The sequence below is a fragment of the Pezoporus wallicus genome, unplaced genomic scaffold (genome assembly GCF_028554395.1).
Source record: "Pezoporus wallicus isolate ANWC-B61680 ecotype Strahan unplaced genomic scaffold, APGP_CSIRO_Pwel_v1 contig_5261, whole genome shotgun sequence".
Taxonomy (NCBI): Eukaryota; Metazoa; Chordata; class Aves; order Psittaciformes; family Psittacidae; genus Pezoporus; species Pezoporus wallicus.
In genome coordinates, this window is record NW_026642423.1 from 5,542,276 (window position 1) to 5,561,230 (window position 18,955).

Consider the following 18,955-nt stretch of genomic DNA (forward strand, 5'->3'; position numbering starts at 1 on the left):
TGAGCTCTTTGAGTGCCATTAGCATTTCCTTTTAGAAGTGAAGAAATATTGACAGTTTGGTAGGTTATCTCGCATTTTACTGCGTGTTAGGGCACTTCAAAGTCTTTATGTAGTGATGGGAACTGTCATGAAGTGGATGTGAAAAGGGCCTTTGGTCCAACTAAACCTGTCAGCAAGAAGATTTAGGGCAGATGGTTATTATTAGAAATCAATGTATTTATTATATATTGTTCAGGAATATTTCCCTTTGGAGGTTGCTGTGAGTGCTGTTGCTGTTTAAGATGTGTCAAATGCCAGTAAAATTAATTCCTGCAGAAAACCCAGGGAGCCCCAGCTTAAAGCTTTGCTTTTATAGGAATGAACATCTTTTACCTCTTTGTGTTGTGATGAACCAGAGGCAGGTACACATGCAGTATGCCAGCAGCATACCTAGCATGTGTGTACATGTATGTGTGAGATGTATTTGCAGCTACCACAATCACCTCTACTTGCAGAGTTCCTCTGACTGCTGTGTCTAGAAAGGCTTTGTAGAGATCTGTGCTGAACCTGTTCCTGTTTCATTTTATTCCCCTTTGTTAACCACGGGTTTGTGGTTACTTCCAGTTTAGCTACAACAGCTTACTGCTGCTTAGAGCAAGCACAACTTCTTTCTAAAGCCTGAACACCAATGCTTTTCCCCTGTAATTATGAAAAGAAAAGCAGGACATTTCAGGTTTATACGTTTATAAATAGTTGATTTATACATTTATAAGTAGTTGGTTGTAAGTTTTCCTTCCTTGGTGTCTTGTTTATTTATGGGATTTAAGTTATAGGACCTTGGATCATGGGAAGAGGACATTCCCAATAGGAAAGGAACTTATTAGCAGCAACATTAATGCTGGAAGTCACTGTCCTGGAACAAAGATTAATTTTCCATTCACCCCGTGATATACAGCACATTCCAACCAAGTGATTTGGCTATGGTCTTCTGGCATAACATTGTTTGCCCTTTCCCTGACATTTTGCATATAAAGAAAAGTTATGAGCTTCTTGGGCATTCAAGGTACCAGGAAATGCAGGAGTCTACCTAATTTGTTAACATGAAATTATAGATGTCAGACACAGACTCTGTTAGTTAATGTTGGTTAGAGTAATGCTGCAGCCAGTTGATTGTATTACAGTCATGATGAAGAGGAATGGTCCTTTTTTGCTTTTCTAGGATATGATGGGTATAGAGCCAAGGCAGATTTAAAATGTAATGAATGAATAAGCATTTTCTATGTTTTGCCTGACTCTTCCATGAGCTCCATTCCACACCACTGCTGCAGTGTTGCTGCCACTGACTTTCCCTCTTCCCAAAAGGGTAGTGCTGGCGTAACATGGAAAGGGACTTTTCAGAAGTACTATAGGAGTAGTCTTTAAAATGTTAAACCCTTTTGTAGCACTTGAATGTTATTTCCTTCTAAGGGGCAAAAGCCCCACCCAGAAGTAGCATGACAAGAAGACAGTAGGCAAGGATCAAAAATTAGGATTTCCTCCCCATGCACGTACACTTCGCATTTGTTTTCTCAAGCTCGGTGTCTTCACAGCTACAAGCAAAGTATTCACTCAGAAGTGCTAATAGCCTCAACATGTGTCCCAAGGGAAATCAGTCAGATGCAGAGAAATGGCTGTGTCACATCCAACACATCTTTCCAACACCCATTTCACACATGCCCTAACCAGGGCTTAATCCTCTTGTGTCTCCCTCAGCTTCCTACTCAGCTCTGCCATCAGGATCTGGTCCATGTCTACACCTCTCCCATCTCTTCCTCCACTACTTCCCACCTTGCCTGGTCCTCCACACCTGCCATGCCACTGCCCAGCCTTCATTCCCTGCCTGCCATGAGCCCACAGTGTTTTTGACACCCCAGCTCTCAAATTTTGTGGCAACTGGAATCAAGTTCTCATGCATGGTGGTTTTCACTTGAGGTCCACATTGCCTCTAGGTTTACATCGCTCCTTTCGTCAGTTGCTGAACTACTTTCATTGGCTCTTGCACTTTTACCCATTCTTTCTTTCATATCTTTTCTCTCACTCTCCTTTCCTCTCTCCCCGTCAGATACCTTTCTTGAAGTTCCCCTTCTTAAAATGCGCTTCTCCTCTGAAGGCTTTCATCATTAATCTCTCAAGAAACTATCTTAGAGACTCATCTGCTGTGCTTTGATTTATTCGTTGTGGGTTTTTTTTGGCGGGTATCTCACAAGAACTCAGCTGGCCATGCTTCTACCTCCGTCGCTAAAGAAAAGCTTGTGTGAAAAGGTGGGCTTTCAGAACTTAAATTAAAAGATCATGTAAGTAAGATAATTGGATAAAAAAGGATATTAGGATCTGAAACAGAGTGTTTACTTGCTTTGATGTGCTTTGGGAACATATGTTTGCACAGTGGGCTGTGTGGCTGATTAAGTATAAAACAACCCAAGAAAAAATCACCACTATTAAGCTTAAATCAAAGATCTCTCTTCAAGACACTAATTTGATTTGGGTTTGAAGGTCCTGTATCAACTCTAATTTCCACCTTTGATGTCTTGCTTCTTTGTGTGTTGTATAATGAAGGGCAACCTTACTTATTAAAAATTTGCATTTTTCTTCCATTTTAAAAGCAAATATTGATATTGTTGTTCTTATTGTGTTGCAGTTGTGCCTACAAGTGTCAGCCAAAATAGACCTGCATTGTGGTAAATGCAGCATAAATACTATAAGAAACCATATGTGGTTAGAAGAGTTTCTAATCTGAGGACTGATTCCTGTACTCACACTCCCAACTTTGCTCCCTCCAGATGTTGCCCTTGTCCCCACTAAAGCTGCCAACAGCCTGGGAGTTTTCATCTAAATTCCAGCATTTTTGGTAGAATTTAGATTAAAAAAAAAAAAAAAAGTTTCAAGCTCTAAATAAGCCAAAATACTTTTGATTTTATTGATAAAAATAGTAACACTCTTTATTAGGTGAAATTAAATCTTTTGTTCCATTTGTTCTTGGTCTTAGGCATCTTAAACGTAGGATTGAAGTCAGGTTTGTTTGAAAACAGAATGGTCTTTTGAAAGGAAAAATGAAAGTTATTTACCTGTTTTTTTCCCACTTTTGAAGTAAAAACATTTTTTTTAATCTGAATCAAGTATATGAAATTGACCTCATATGCTAGAAGTTTCATTAAATCTTGAATATGTTTTTCTAAGGGATGGAAAAAAGTTGTGCTAAGAAATTGGTCCCACCGATAGGTTATGATACTGTTCCCATGCTGCAGAAAGGAATTTGCACATTGGAGACCTGTTGTGGTTGGTCCTGCCATCAGTGGCAGAGTTTTCTTTTGCTTCAGTGGTACAAGGTTAGATTTTAAGTTGTGAATTTTAAAGGTATTTAGGCATCTACCATTGCCAATAGATGCAGAGAGGGCTTTTTCATAGTGTCTACCTAAACCCTTCTTAAAGCAGTGCCCTACCACAAGTCCACAAATAAGGGATTTTATATTCAGATTTGTGTCTTTTAAGGCCCAAAGGAATTGCCTCAGTTGTCTGATCTGACATCTGTGATATTGGCCATAGAATTCCCTCTTTAATTTCTACAGTGGGAGAAATTACTCTTTGCTACTATTAAAACTCCAAACCTTGTCGTACACTTAGAACCCATCTTTTAGAAAACCACCTAGTTTTGCTGTAGTCGTGCAGCAGTGATGAATTTACCACTTCCATCCATAAACCTGTCCAATGGGAACTTGCCCTCGCTGTTAAAGTCTCTCTTTTAATTTTCCATACTTTCCATGCCTCAAAGCCATAGTTGAGGGGAAAGGAGAAAACAGGAACTGCTCGAAACATGCCTGTTAAGTTTATGCATTGAAGCTGTAGCAATTTTTGTCCAGCTTCACAGTCTCCATAACCCCATTTTAGAGCTGAGAAAATATGTGAAAAAGAAATAAAAATACTTGTGCTGAACATCCCAGCAGGGGAGGGCTGGAGCTTAGCAATGATGTCTCTTGGGTCCCCATCCCGATCTCTTCCTAGCAGGACACATAAGCTGACGTCTTCGAGTTCATACGTCCTATATTTGAGCATCAGGTCACTTTACTGGAAAATTATCAGCTTGTTGCAGTTCTGGGAGAACTGGGAAGTGTGGGTGATTCCCCACCACCTCATTACCAGGCTGCCCAGCACCCTCTGGCAGTGGCTGATGTGGAGATGCAGCTGCAAGGCAGCTCCAGCCTGCTCCTCCCAGAGCATCCTCTTCTCCCTGAGCCAAAAAAATGGGAGAGGGAGGAGATCTTTGTGAGTGATCGAATGCCGTGTGAATTTGATAGTTGTGGCCCAGGTTTGACCTCTGAAACGTACTTTGTTTTGAGGGACCTTGTACGATTTGATCCTGAGGGTACCGCACAAGTGTCACGACCTCTCGCCCTTCCTGTTGTAAGGGACTTTAAATCAGAAATAAACAGAGGTGAAGTTGAGGGGCTGTTGAGAGCTGTTTAGACTGAATTGTTTAGCATGAATACTGGGGCATTTTAGGTCTCCTGCTGGAGCTTTGGCATCTCATATGTAGAGTGTCTGCCATGAACACAGTCAATTTTCAGGCATCCGTATGCTTCTCCTCCATCTCCTGCAGGCATTGGGTGGTGTTCTGTGTACACAGGACTTGCAGAAACCAAGCTAGGAAGCTTTATTTAAAGCAAAACTAAAGTAAGGATTTTTATGTGGGGTTTAGATGGGATTGCTGGCTTTAAAAACTTTTTTCCAGTAGCAAAACTGTATCAGGATATGATACCCCTCCCCATGAGCACCTCTGTTCTTAGCTTCCATCTCCGTGTAGCAGCTATGCAGTTTTTTTATTGTACAGCAAAACAATTGCCTGCAAGTGTCCATATTCCATTAAGCATATGGAAAAGTATTCAGCTCTTTGTTTTCCACTAAATGAATATATTTGCCACGTAAGTATTAATTTAGACTAGTCATGGGACATTAGTGCTGGTTAATTGTCCCCATTTTTCTGGAGTTTATTTACCCAATGGAGATTATTTCAGAAATATGCTACTTCTTTAACTGTTGCATTCATTGCTGGATGCTGCTTGCAGAGGCTGTAGACCCACACGCAGCAGCAGGGAGATGGTGTCACATCTCTCCCGTGCAAGATTTTGGGATTGTTCATGTATGGCCACAGGGGGAGAGCAAGATGAGAAGAAGTCACCCCAAGGACGCTATTCATAGCAGCCAGCACTGGTTTTGCCAATCCCTGAGGGATTTCCCTTCCCAGGAGGCCAGCGCAGCTCCTCAGGCACAGTGCTGCCTCCACCATGAGACCATGAGGATCCTTTCTCAGCATGGCGTCCAGCTGCAATGCACCGAGCACAGCATACACACCTATGAGCAGTGGCATTAGAGACAGGCGCCTTCTGGCTCTCAGGGCACACACAGGGACACGCTGCTCTGCCCCACTGAAAACTCCAGGCTGAATTTTTTTGCCTTGCTTTCCAAAGAAAACCTACCAGCTCCTTCCCCAAGACTTTGGGATGAGACTGCAGAGCTTCAGACAAGCTCCTTTCAGCAAAACCCAGGCAGCAGGAAAGTGAAGCATATCCATTTTTCCTGATGTAGGGCAGTTAACAGGTGATCGGTTCCTGGGAAACCACCAAGAATCTCCTAGTGTCCTACCAGCAGTGTATGTCACATTTCAAACACCAGTAGCTCTCCTTGCACTGGTGATGCTCCTCCGCTGCTGTGTGTACCCACTGCCCTACAGTCCTCCTCTGCAGGGGGCTGGAACCAGGTAAATAGTGCAAGGATTTCTGCTTTCCAAGGGGAGTTATCCACTGCACCAGTAAAAGCCTGCTATGTAAAGCCTTCGTCAGTGTGAATGCACCCAGCATCATCAGGAGGCTCTGCAGCCCTTAGATGGGGTAAGGTAATGTCTCCCCCACCTTAGTGTCTCCCTCTGTTAGAAAGCAGGGAAAGGAGAGCCTCTCCTGAGTGGGGGAAAGAAATGAATCCATGCTCACATGCTTCGTCAGAGATGCAAATTGCTCTATAAGTTGTGAACATTAATTATAGAGCATGGGCTTCTCACCAGAGCCGCAGGGAAAGCAGGTCCCCAGCTCCCATTAAATTTAATGGCGTTTGGACACCCAATTCCCTTAGCCTATTTGAAAACCAGAATCCCAGTTCCTTCAGAAATATATGTGGTCAGGTGAAATCCCTCATCCCACTGCAGACAGCGAGATTTTCACAACATTGGCTTCAGCAAAGCCAGCAGCTCTCCCCCAGTCACTGTGGTGCTTTCCTTATGCCATAACAGAATCTAGGGAAAGAGTGGGGAGTGATACATGGATAGCAAAGGTCTGAACAGGAAGCTCTGTGGACAAACTGAGAAACCCAGATCTGGCACCATGGCACCATTGCACAGGCTGGTTCACCACAACAAGCTGGTGATTGCCCTGCTGTGGGGTTTGGGGCATGGGAATGAGGAGCTCTGCTTGCCCAGAAGGTGAGCTGCATGTTGGGTAGAGCTGCTCAGTGTCGCTTCATCTCTCATCTATGTAAGCCATTACCTCTAAAAAGCGTCAGCTAATTGTTCTCCTCTGCCAGGAGAAGACCTGTGAATCTATGGCTGCCTCTCACTGTGTATTTGCAGGGTGCCAATGCAATGGCACAACGTGGGACTTGGGGATTAGATGAGAAATAATGCCAATGACATGAGTGGGGGAAAAAATGGGGGAAAAATCAGACATCTGGGGAGTTAGGAGCAGGGCATCCCTCTGGCCAACTGAGCCGTTCCTGGTAGACAGCTACTGGAAGCCATGCTTTTGGGACAGGCTGCAGCATGGGAGGATGCCTTGCTGGAATTGTGGGTGTACAATAGTGAGAGGTGATCCCTGACTGGCAGGGCTTCCAGGAGCCAGGCCTGGCTGAGAATACTTCTGTTCTAGTCCACAGATGGAGAGATGGGGTAAGGAGAGGCTTTAAGCAGCGCCATAAGGAGAAGCCTGTTCTCCACCCCAGTCTTTATGCAGAGGGCCAGCTTCATATTAAAACACCACCCAGCTCTCCCATCTGGATGCATTTTGGGTGAATTCTTGATCTCTTTCCCAGTGTTACCTTTTTGGCCAGGGTGGAGTTTTCCTGTTCTGAGGGACTCCAGCCTTTCTGCCCAATTTAGCATGGAGAAAATGAACAGCAAACCCTTCATATTGTTATACACATTTTAGATGTTGGCCTCACAGTTTGATCAGTAGAGGCTCCGAAGGCTCATAAACCTGGTAATACATAGTTTCAAGACTGCATCAAAGAAGTTCACAACCCTTTTGGGAGAAGCTGTGAGTACTGATGAAAGAGGGAACTTATTGTATATGTAAGAAAACTTCTTTCATGGCTTATGTATTAAGGCAGGCTCTGTGGCCCAAGGAAGATTGGGGCTGCTTTTAATTTACATCCCCCCTCACTTATATTAAGGCTTCATCAGAAGAAAAATTAGTCAGATGTTTTCTTAATGACATCATTTTTTTAAATCCTGTTTCATTTTTTCCAGATGAGGCGGTGGAGATTATTAGAAATGAATTGAAACTAAATCTGGAACAGGGACTTTGATTCACTTCTCCCTCCTCCCCGGTAGAAATAAATTGGTCGGCTCTATGCTCAGCCGCCTTTATTAGCAGCCTCGACAGAAAACAGCCCCGGCAGCCTTGGCTGAGCTTTCCCAAGCTTTGCCACCGCAGTGGCTGACGTCATGGCGAGGGGCACGGGAGAGGGATTGGGAGAGGGACTTGAGTCGCCCCATAATTTTGGCAACGAAAGGCCATGGCAACGCAGGTGGGGAGGTTGTGAGGTCTGAAGCAGCCATGCCATCATAGGTTTGTGTTTCAGTGCCATAAAGGAAAACAGGCTTGATGCTGGTGGGTGCTACTCTAGTGAAACCACAGTCTGAGTCTGACAAGCATTTGTGTTGCTCTGTGTGTGCATTTCCCCAAGTCCTTTACATCTGATAGGTTTTCAGTGCCTTGTGTTTCACACCAGTGAGCCACAGAGTGTACTGCTACAGGAAAGTACTTTGGACTATAAATATTTTTAAAGGCATTTAATTTACTGCCCATCAGCAGAAAGTGTTCAAAAAGCCACAAGGTTTACTAAGTTATCGGAAAGACAGAGGAACACAAGGAAGATCAAACAAAGACAAACGTGCTTGTAAACTGCTGAATAAGTCTGCAAAGCTTGTATTGCATTTCTGTGTGGTTTTGTTGATATGTAGGTATTACAGATAATTTAAAATGCACCTGACGTGTTGATGAGGCAGGGTGGGACTGAGATCCTGAAGTGCAAGTGGCATGTCTAAACTGCTCAGACCCTTGTGTTTGTGGTTGTCTGTGCATGGAGACACAGATCTTACATGCCTTTGTTAATGGCATATTTGGGTATTCTTAGGGAAGGACCTTTCTAATACTGTCTCTTAGCTCAGCCCTCATCCCAGATCACTGACCTCCACAGCCCTGAATCCCCATGGTCTCGCGTGCAGGGGATGTGGCCCATGAGGTGCACATCTATCTCCCTCAGCTTTGCCAAAGCACCCAGCCAGGCACAAACATTGTCCCTGCTGTGACCTGTGTCTGCCACCAGCTCCGCTTCAAGCAGTCTGTGAGTACAGAGGGAGCTAATGTAAAGCAGATTTTGCTCCTTTGTTTTGCCTAATGACAGCTCTGACTCTTTTGGCATCTAGCTCAGATTTTCTGCTTCTCAGGTCAGGTTGTGTAACTTCTTCTTCTCTCCTTGCACCCTTTGTGGTTTGCCTAAAAGGCTGGAGGGTACATCTGGGAGATGTCTGCATGTGTTCTCTTCCATCCTTGCTCACCCTGCAGAATCTTCTTAAGTGCCAAAACATGCCTGTGACTATTTTTTTGTTACCTGCTGAATCCCTCAGCATTTACTGACTTCTTTCTCAGGTAGTACGTGGCCTGAGGAAGATCTGAGGGATTTAACAGAGGTGGCCCCCAGAAAGCACGCAATAAAACCTCTCATGAACTTTTGCCCTCTGAACTGTACCGCCGACCTGTCAAGGAGGTTTGTGCAAGCTGTGATGGACGCAGGCAGGGAGGGCTGCTCTGCCAGCGCTGGCCGAGCCACGCATGCTGGGCCAAGCAAAGAAAGCATGGCTTGCCTCGAGATCATGTAAGTACTTTTTGCGCCATTTACATCCTCTCACAGGCAGTTCTGTCTGGGGATTTGTCTGCACGTGGCAGCACTAAACATCTGAATACCCAGGTGCACCGAGGAGCTTGCAAGTCCTGGCTTTGCCTCGAACATCTTCATACAGCCAGCCTCCCCATGTGAGAAGATGGAGTGAGATCTACAGCATGGGGCATGCTCTGCACAGCCCCTTTTCACGACAGCCCAGAGGGAGAGCCACCTTCCACAAATACATGTGGCACGTGTGGCACGGTGTGTCTCTGTTTCCTTCCCAGGCCTCCTCCTCTGAGTGGCAGCCCTGTCATCTCTGACATCTCCCTCATCCGCCTGTCTCCGCACCCTGCCGGGCCCAGCGAGTCGCCCTTCAGCCCACCACACCCCTACGTGGCACCCCACATGGAGCACTACCTCCGCTCCGTCCACGGCAGCCCCACACTCTCCGTCATCTCTGCTGCCAGAGGCCTCAGCCCAGCTGACGGTAAGACACTGTGCTACTGGTACTGCAGCAATTCTGTAGCTCACCAGCACTGAAATCCCCCAAACCCCGGGGATTTACAGCCGCAAAGGCTCCACAGCTGCTCTCTGAAGTGGGAGAGCTGTCTCTTTTTTTTTTTTTCTTTTTTTTTTCCTCTTTAACTACACATTTGTTTTGCATCACTGCACTGAGAAAGCAGAGCGTGAGAATAGCTATTACCACTGGATCATATTATAAATATTTTGCTTAAAGTACGTTCCTTTCTACAGCACTCTCAGCTTTCTTATGAGCTTGCCTACTCTTATGTCCCTACTGGGAGCTCTGCTTTCCCCAAGGAGGGTCACATCTCTCCAGCTGCCTGGCCTGGCTGGGATTGTTCTTGCCAAGATGAGGCAATGCTGGCTGGGTTATCCCCCATTGGCTTTGTGTCTTGGGGCAGGATGGCTCCTGGGTGAAGGAAAGGAGCCATACTTTCTTCCTCCTTACTCCTGAGCTGCCCTGCAGCAGTTTTGAGGGGGAGCTGGCACTGGATGCATGCAGAGGTAGTGATGCTCTCCTAGCCCTGGCAGACCCCCTGCTGGGGAGCAGGGGACAAAAACGGCCGAGCAGGGAAAGGGGAAAACACACAACTCTGCTTTCATTTGGGGAGGTTCAAGTCATGCCTTACTTCATCAGAAGTGTTTCATTACACAGTTGCAGGCAGCAGGCTTAGTGCCTAGGGAGCAGCCAGGGTTTGGGGGCAGTTTCTGCACACCAAGCAAACCCCAGCATCTCTTGGTTCCTGATCTGCTGCAGGGGCAAGCAGCCCTTCTCCACTGCAAAGCGAAGCACACCAGAGAGTGACAAGGCCCCCGGCTTAGAGTCTGGCAACAGAAAACTATCTTCAGTGTCTAAAAAAAACATCCCTAGAGTGATGGGAGATGCATGCGTCTTCTTCCCTCCCACAGAACGTCATCTACAGTCTGAGCTGCCCGCCACGGAGAGGTTGGATGGCTGGTGTGCGTGTCCTCTGCCCCATCCCTCTCCTTCCAAAACCAGTTTCGTTCTTAGCTGTAAAAAAGAGGCATTGTGTTTTGGTTTACTTTTCTTTTTTCTTTCATTTTTATTTTTTACTTTCTTTTTTTTCTTTCTTTTTTTTTTTTTTTGTAAGGCAGTGGTAAATAAGTTAATGGGGCAAGCGGGTGGGGAGGCAGGTTTGAAAAATTACAGCTGGGAGAAAGTGAGCGTAATTGGCTTTGGCAGCCAAAATGGTTTTATGCTGCCAGACACTAAACCTAGCTCTATGCATTAGACCTTGGCTTTAATTTCCTCACGCTGCTATCGGGAACTGGGCTACATTTGTCTTTCCTTCCTAATAGGCAGGGATGTTAATGCTGACAGGGTTACTGCTGCCGGCGGGCTGGGCCCTCTCCCCCCTCCCTGGGGTGCCGGCTGTGTCCAAACGGGAGGATTATTAGAAGGGGGAACGAGAGATTGTTTATAAATTTGCGGAAATGGAGGAATGCAGAGGCCCCAGCTTAGTTTCTTTTGTCCGCAAAAGCACGCCCAAGCGCACGTCACGAGAGCCCTACGTGGAACCGTGCGGCCGGGGCTAGCGGGGGACATGGGGGGAGACAGGGCTGCCAACGTCAGCGCTGAGGTCTAACACTGCGGTGGGAGCCTTCTCCCCATGTTTTTCTCTTTGCCTGTGGTTCCGGCAGCAGCTCACGAGCACCTGAAGGAGCGAGGTCTTTTTGGGCTGCCCCCACCACCACCAGGAGCCAACCCTGCCGACTACTACCACCAAATGACGCTGATGGCCGGCCACCCGAACCCCTATGGGGACCTTCTGATGCAGAGTGGGGGAGCAGCCAGCACAGCCCACCTCCATGATTACCTCAGCCCTGTTGATGGTGAGTAGTGGTCTGTGTCCTCCCTGGCATGGCTGGAATTCTGGGGCAGATGGATGGGGCTGTCCTCCAGGTGGAGGTTGCTACAGGTGGTAACTCTGCCCTGTTGAAACCCATGGGTGCTACACTGTAATTTTTGGCTTAAAAGGTCACCTTGTTCCATGTATATATGTATAAAATATACATAGTTTTAAAATATGCGCATTGTGGCCTCTTTGGGAGGATAGCATGGCTGCTGTATGGTTACATGGGCTGGTCCAGTGACCAGGGCATTGCTGCCATTCCACTGCTTTGGCCATGGCTGACCACAGTGCACCTCCATCTCTGGCTCCCCATCTCACCCCATGTTTAGCCTGGTTGGTGTCTGGGGCAAAGACATTTCCATGCATTTCCATGCACAGCTGTGCGGCATGATGAACCTCTCATCTTGGTTGGGACCTCTCAGGTCCCCAGGGATTAAAGATATGTTTACGGGGAGCCATAATGGAGGGGATATGTTAGTACTTTGTGGGACAAAAAAACTGCAGGAATGTGGAATTTATGCTAGTACAGGGCATTCTAAACCTAGAAAGTTCTTGCTTCTGCCTAAATGAAGAAGAAATAAAACCATGTTAGGCACTGCGATGCTGAGTCACCCCTGCGGCCTGACCACCTCCCTGGTGAGATGGGTAAAGTCTATCTGGAAGCATATGTGAAGCACAGATGATTTTCAGAGCTGTTAGAAATTTCTTTCCTATCACTTTATGGCACATCTCATAAGAACTGGGGTTGCACAGATACTACAGAGGGCAGTTTGGGGATTATTTCTTGCTGCAAGAAACTTGGCTCGACTTTCAGATCCTGGCTTCTGTTTCCTGCGCTGCCTTCTGATTTGCGTATGGACCATTACAATTTTTGGAGTGGAGATCTGCATCGTTTCATTACAGCTTCAAAGTTTCTGTTGTTGAGCTTTCAAGATGAAAGACTTTGTGGTCTTGCTGTTTCGTAAAGTGACTGGTTTAGAATGATAAAAGCTGTTCTGGCTCTTCAGTGATGGGGCTTATAGATATTTCTAATAAAAAAAAAAAAAAAAGAAAAACCCAAACAGTTTCTTGTCTGCAGCTGTTGTGGAAGTTTTACCTCAGTAGTCATTTTTGCTGCCAGTTGCTGGATTATTCATGAACCCGGATTCCAGTCAGAAAGGGAGAGACATGCTCCTTGGTACCATCCTGCCTCCGACACCCAAATTTATACCAGGCTTCTCTGCTACAAAGCAGCTGGTCAGTAAGACCACTCTGTCTTCCCTTCAAAGAGTTAATGTCTGTGGTTATAACAGATGGGTGCAAACCAGCACTGCCAAGTTCTCCTCGGACTCATGAACAAGACTCCTTCCTCCTTTCCTCCTTATTAGTCCATCTCTGACCAGCAGTGCCTCAGTGAAGTGCCAGATGAACAGCCAGTGAAGGAAGCAAACACAACTGTTTTGATGCTAATGCAGGCTGACTCTAGACACACCAGGATGCTTGTCCTCTGGTTTGTTGAAGATCAGTCTTTATCTGAAGTCATCTGAGATACTCCCGTTGTCAGAAGATTCTCTTACTGTTTGCCTTCTGAAAGTGGCTCACATATTAAAGGTCCTGGTTTCATGTGGCCAAGCTCATAACCATTATTTACTGCGAAGCCAGGACTCACCAAGCATTTATTTTGATATTTCGGTCAAGCTTTGTTGGTGAGTAACTGGAAAGCCTTTTCTGGGCCTTCACATGCTCTGCATGAGATGAAAACTTTCAAATGTCGTTGAACATGTGACAATGAGACACTAGAAGGATACCTTTTAAGAATGTGAAGAGGAGCAGCAGCCCAGTGCCAGTCTCTGGTCTGTGTGTTTGGGTTTATCCATCAGCTGGATTGAAGAGAGAATTGTTCAGTTTCAAGATGGAAACTCGAATGGATGTCTCTGACATGCTGGATGAGGAGCCAGAGTCTCCCTCTCTTTTTAGAAAGTCACTTCGAAAATTTAAATCAGCAGGGCCTAAGTAAATAAATAGTTGAATAGATAATTTAATAAAGCATTTTCTTGCGGTGATTTTCTGAGACAAGAATATCAGTAGCGTGCATAAAACCCCAGTGAGTCACCACCTCAGCATCTGTCTTTCAGAGAGCCCTCTTCTTCCCAGAGAGCTCTAGAACATAATTAACTTTACAAGAATTAGTTTGCTGAAAATGCAGGTAGCTCCTGTTAAACCACACACAGCACTATCACACACCTGTGGTAACACTGGCACCTGCAAAGGAAAAAGCAGCAGATAAGCATATATTAAAACTGGCCTATTCAAAGTCACATCACCTCCAAACATCTGCAGACCCACGGGAGCCCTAGACTGTATGGTAGCACTTCACAGGCATGTACCTGGGCCCTTCTGGTTGCTTTAATTGCATTTGTTGGAGAATTTCTCAGTGCCTCCATGTTTTTCAGTGTTTTTTTCACCCCATCAGGTGTCTATGGTCAGGAAAAATAATAGGACATAAAGGTCAGCTTGAGCTTGCTGGTACTGACCATGTGTCAGTACTGCTGGGTGTTTAAATGGTGGTTGAGCTAGAGTGCAGCAGAGCTGCATCTCTTTGGCAGGGTTTTCACTGTGCAGCTAGAAGTACTTATACCACGAGAGTTTAGACCAACTTTCATGCAGCAGACTGCTGGGGTCTTCAGTCCAGTTCCAATGGTGACTGAATTACCCTTCAGTTAGTTGTCATGTTTCATTCTGTCATCCAAACAAGGACTCTAAATCCAAGAGTGGAGTTTGGATCCAGGCTTAAATCCATTTTCTGGAAAGCATACACTTTCAAATCAAAACTTAACTGCTTTCCAATGTCACAACATTGCTGATGGGTCACCTCTGAGACTATACAGGATCTATTCACCAGATCAAAACTATCTTTTGCATTTCTATTCTAGAAGTGGGTACCACATGGCAGATTATTCCAGATGACAGAGTGGTTGCACAAGAGCATCCCTGGGGCAGTAAAGACTGGTGAGGAGCACAGGTGAACCTGGAGATAACTACAACTTTCTGAGTATGTTTAGTACATCCAACTTCTTTTTTTCCCAAAGCACAAGTGCTGCTGTGATTACCCACAGCCCTTCAGGAGGTGTCTTTTTCTCTCAAGAGGAGTGTATCCAGGGTAACTCAGTGCTTGTACTGTTATAGCCCTGTACAACAGAAGATGTCAGAGTACTGTACAAACCGAAGCTACTTCATCACTGGAGACTCTAAAGAGAAAGACAAAATGATCAGTGAACAGAGCAGTGGCAGCTCTAGGAATAAGATCCAGGTCTTCAGAGTAAGACTCTCATGGCCAGAATGGGAAGTAGAGATTGTCTTTAAATGCAGCACTTCTGCTTGCACAGTATCAAAAAAGTGATTTGGTTGCCCATGCTGAATGGGCAATGGGGGAAAAACATCTCAAATTCAACTTCAGTCCAAGCAGTGCTGCACAGAAGTAGTTGCTCAGGTCAGGAGGGCTGTGTTTGTGCAACCTTACAGTTAACCAACAGCAGGGATGAACCTGCAGTGCTGTCATGACATTTCGTTGAGTTCTGGAGCTAGAGGGAGGAACCCTGGCCTGTTTCTTGCTGCCTGGTGCATGGCACTCACAAATGTCTTGACTTACAACCATCAGTTTAACTGGGAAAAGGTTTTGTTCAGCCCAGCATAGCGAAAAAGCCAGTGGCTGGCACAGTTGCCTGAGACATGGGCAAATCATCAAGCAGGACTTTATTTCCCCAAATCAAACCATCATTCAGCATCAATGGCCTCTTTCAGTCAATGTTATTGGAGCCTTTCTACTTCAAGTAAATGATTTAATAGCCATCAGCGTAAGGAGCAGGGCTGGCAGTGCAGCCCAGCGGTTACCACAGTCTGAGAGGTGAGCTCAGGACTCTCCTCCAGCAGGTTTATGTGAAACGATTGATACATCAGGATAGATGGAGAGAGCCCAGCCTCACGGTAACGTAGGAAAGAAGTGCCTCACCAGCGGCTTGAGGGACCAGTAGCTGCGGGCTTGCAGGCTGGATATGCTGGATCACAGATGACAAGCCATCTGTTGGCTACTCTGGGCAGACGGCGCACCCTGTAGTCACTTGCTTAAAAATTCTGAAAGATTTTTGGTTTTTTTTTGCTGTTGTTGTTTTGTTTTCTTTGTCCCAGCACAGAATGGAAACATGCTGAAATCTCAGAAAGGGCTCAGAGAATGGGAAACAATTTCTCACCCATTTCTAGCCAGCAATGCTGTTTTCTTCCCCAGAAAAATATGTGCAAAAGAGAGAAAAAGTCCCAGAGCATCCCATAAGTGCTCTGACTGGAATTCTGCTGCATTCTGGTTTCTAAAGAATTCAATTTACATATGCAAGTTGGGTCATCTAAACAGTTACCTTGTGGATTGGGAGTAGAAGAATGCAGCCTTGTCTTTCAGCAAGGACTTGAGGGAAGCATTAGTATTCCTTGAACTACAAAGTTGATAGGCCCAGGGAGGGAAGAAAGAAGGGTCCCAGGACAGCATCTGGTGCCAGTACAAATGTCCAACATCTGCTGCAGTCTAAGTAAGACGTGTGTTGCTGCTGCAGAAGTGGAGAGGGGAATAAGGAACTGGTTATGTGAAGAGTGTTTGTAGTTTATTGCTGCTGCTTATTGATTAAGGGATCACCCTGTGGTTTTATGCTGCCCTTGGATTTAATCTGATCACTGGAGGAAGGGGATATTTCTGTATGCTTTGAGTGGAGTTTTCCTGGTGAGTGGTCAGGAAGAGAGGCCATTTTGATAGCAGTATATTTATTCCAGGGTCTTGCTAGGGGATCCAGGGATCTTTCTGGTGAGAAGGAGGGGGCGAACCATCTGCAGTCCACGTGCCTTACAGGCTTGGCCTTTGGAAGCAATTTCCCCTAATGTCCTTCTGCAGTCAAGATGATGGCAACATGCTTGTCCCTGAAGAGATGCCTGAGATTTCCTTGCCCTGAAGGAGCCTTGAAAGAACTCCCATTGAGTGCCTGCCATTTCCTTTCAGGAGGGCTTTGCTGCCACTGTTTCTAGTGTGATACAAGGTCTGAAATTTTCCTCCAGGAAAACCACCTCTTGTAATGTCCCTCTGATGTCCCGTGGCCATGGTGAGTGGTCAGAGTAGGAGCCTCTGCTCCTGCCTCCCACATGAGCCAAATCTGATCCCATTCTTTGGCACAACAGCAGTAGAATGGCCACTGGAGTCAGACCACAAGCTGCCACGTGTGTAAAAGCTGACCGTTTGGCTCATTGCTGGCCTGTTGTGAATAAATCTAAATTTGGGAAGAAAATCCCAGTTCCCAAGCAACCCACTGGATGTGACAATTCATAGACACTGTTGGAAACTGCCAAGGAAACTTTTACCTCTTTACCAAGAAGTCGAGTTTCCTCCCAGCTGTAGGCTATCTAGAGGACCAGGCAGGGACATGTGGTAGATGTGGCCAGTGTCACTTGAAAATTCAGCCTGGAATTCTTTCTTGTTTAGAAACAGAGTATTTACTCCCCCAGGATAGGAATGTCTTTCAGTTGTGAGCTGTGGCTTTTACATTTACCCTGCAAAGATAATGCTGCTATAAGGTCAAGTTTCTTCTACTGAAAAGTTATTCTAGGCAGTTTTAAATAGTTTCTTAAAATATGTGGGTAATATTTATTCTCCAGCATGTAGAGCTGTGCCTGTGACTGTATCTGGGTTCAAGACCTGTATCTGGGTTCAAACCCATTAAAAACACTGTAAACTGTATCCAGAGCTGACTTTTTGTAAGGAGAGGAAGTGGGGGGCAATGGCTTATGGTAAATTTTTTGTTTACATTCATGGACTGCCATCCACAACACTATGACCATGCCCAGAGCTTTGGGTTAACCTTTATTGCACCTTTCTGTCCACCAGTTCACATCTTCACTTTAATCTCCTCCTAACACAGAGAGAGATTGGACAGTCTTTTGCCTTAGGCTTTCCTGAGTGTTAATTCAGCCCAAAGAGTATTTCTGTTGCTGCTTGAGATTTGAAATAGTTTTGATTTCTAAGAAGGTATCTTTAGCCTTTCCAAAAACAAAAAGAAAATAATGTTTCTTCCTTTTGATGATAATTTGTTTCATATACTCCAAATAAATAAACCCCAAGATGTTAGTATGCCCAAAAACTGAGTGTATAAATGTAGCATCTTTTCCAAGTAGGAAAGAATTAGTTTGAAAATAAAGTCGAGATATCTCAAACTCAAGATATCTCAAACAAGGGTGTTGCTAGGTCAGCTTTTAAATTCATAGTTATTCCATGTGCCAAAGCCCAAGGAATCAATGGAAAGCATCTGCTGGCTTTAATAGGTGTTCATGGACAATGAGAGGTAGATGCAGAGCAAATTGGTTCAGGAACAGCCACCACCTATCCTGGGCATGCGGTATATGTACTTGGCTGGAAATATTATCACACACCAGGGGAGGCAATGATACAGAGTCTCTCTTGGAGTTAGTTGTCTGGTTTCATTGTGCAGGCTTTGGCCCATCACTTTTTTCTGGACCTGGGTGAGAAAAACTTTTCCCATCTCTCAGTAGTATTCAAGGGGAAGAAATTGAAGGTAAAACAGTCTCCATCTGGGGTAGAGAGGCATAGAGAAATTAATTTAAAAAACTAAAATGCTGCTAGATTAGTGAAATTAATTTAAAAATAATTTCCTAATTTTAAAATAATTTCCCAATTGTATGTGACTTTAAAAAATGTGATTTTAGGTATCTGAAAAAAAAATAATCTTTTAGAATAACAACATAACAATACCAGGTCTTTTTCTTTCAAGAGTGTAGAAGGGGGTACTGTGACAGTTTGGAAACTTCCCCCAGCATATTTCACAAACATCAAAAAAGTCTTGAAACTAACCCTGTTCATTTTGATAAATCAGCAGTTTTGAAGGGGAGATGAGAGAGGGAATTTTAGAGATAAATCCTCCTGAGGGTCTCTGTCTCTGCATCTGAACAGTGGATCCTGCCTTCATTTACTTCACTGGGCACAGTTGCTGCTGAAGGAGTCGTACGTGGTTTTCCTTTGAAACGTCACTGGACCTCAGGCAACAGAGAATTTTGCTTACGCATTCAAGTGGCTGTCAGCCCATATTGAACACCTTGCCTATGTATACAGCTATAGTAATGCTTATCTTGGCTGCTGTCTGGTATCATTTAATGTTTGTGCTCAGTGCCCTCAGATTAGGAGATGAGGTCAGGTCAATTTTATTATTAAGAATTATCCCTGTGCTACTAATCTGCTTTTGAATAGTAATTTTGAGAAGGTTCCCTCTTCCTAAATGCATCAGTGAGCACTTCTCGTGCTGAAACTCATTCTCCATTTCTCAGAAACTTCCTTTCCTAGGCACTTTTTGTAGGCTGTCACTGAGAAGAGA

General features: G+C 45.0%; 1 protein-coding gene across 3 annotated transcripts in view; it reads left to right on the forward strand.

The window, feature by feature from the left end:
- GLI2 (GLI family zinc finger 2) overlaps window positions 1-18,955 on the forward strand; it is a 199,942-nt gene that overhangs the window by 149,175 nt on the left and 31,812 nt on the right. For all 3 annotated transcript variants that reach the window (XM_057430184.1, XM_057430183.1, XM_057430185.1), the window contains exons 4-5: window positions 9,450-9,652; window positions 11,350-11,541. In XM_057430184.1, coding sequence (XP_057286167.1) covers window positions 9,450-9,652; window positions 11,350-11,541 — 395 coding nt within the window. The remainder of the gene's footprint in view (window positions 1-9,449; window positions 9,653-11,349; window positions 11,542-18,955) is intronic.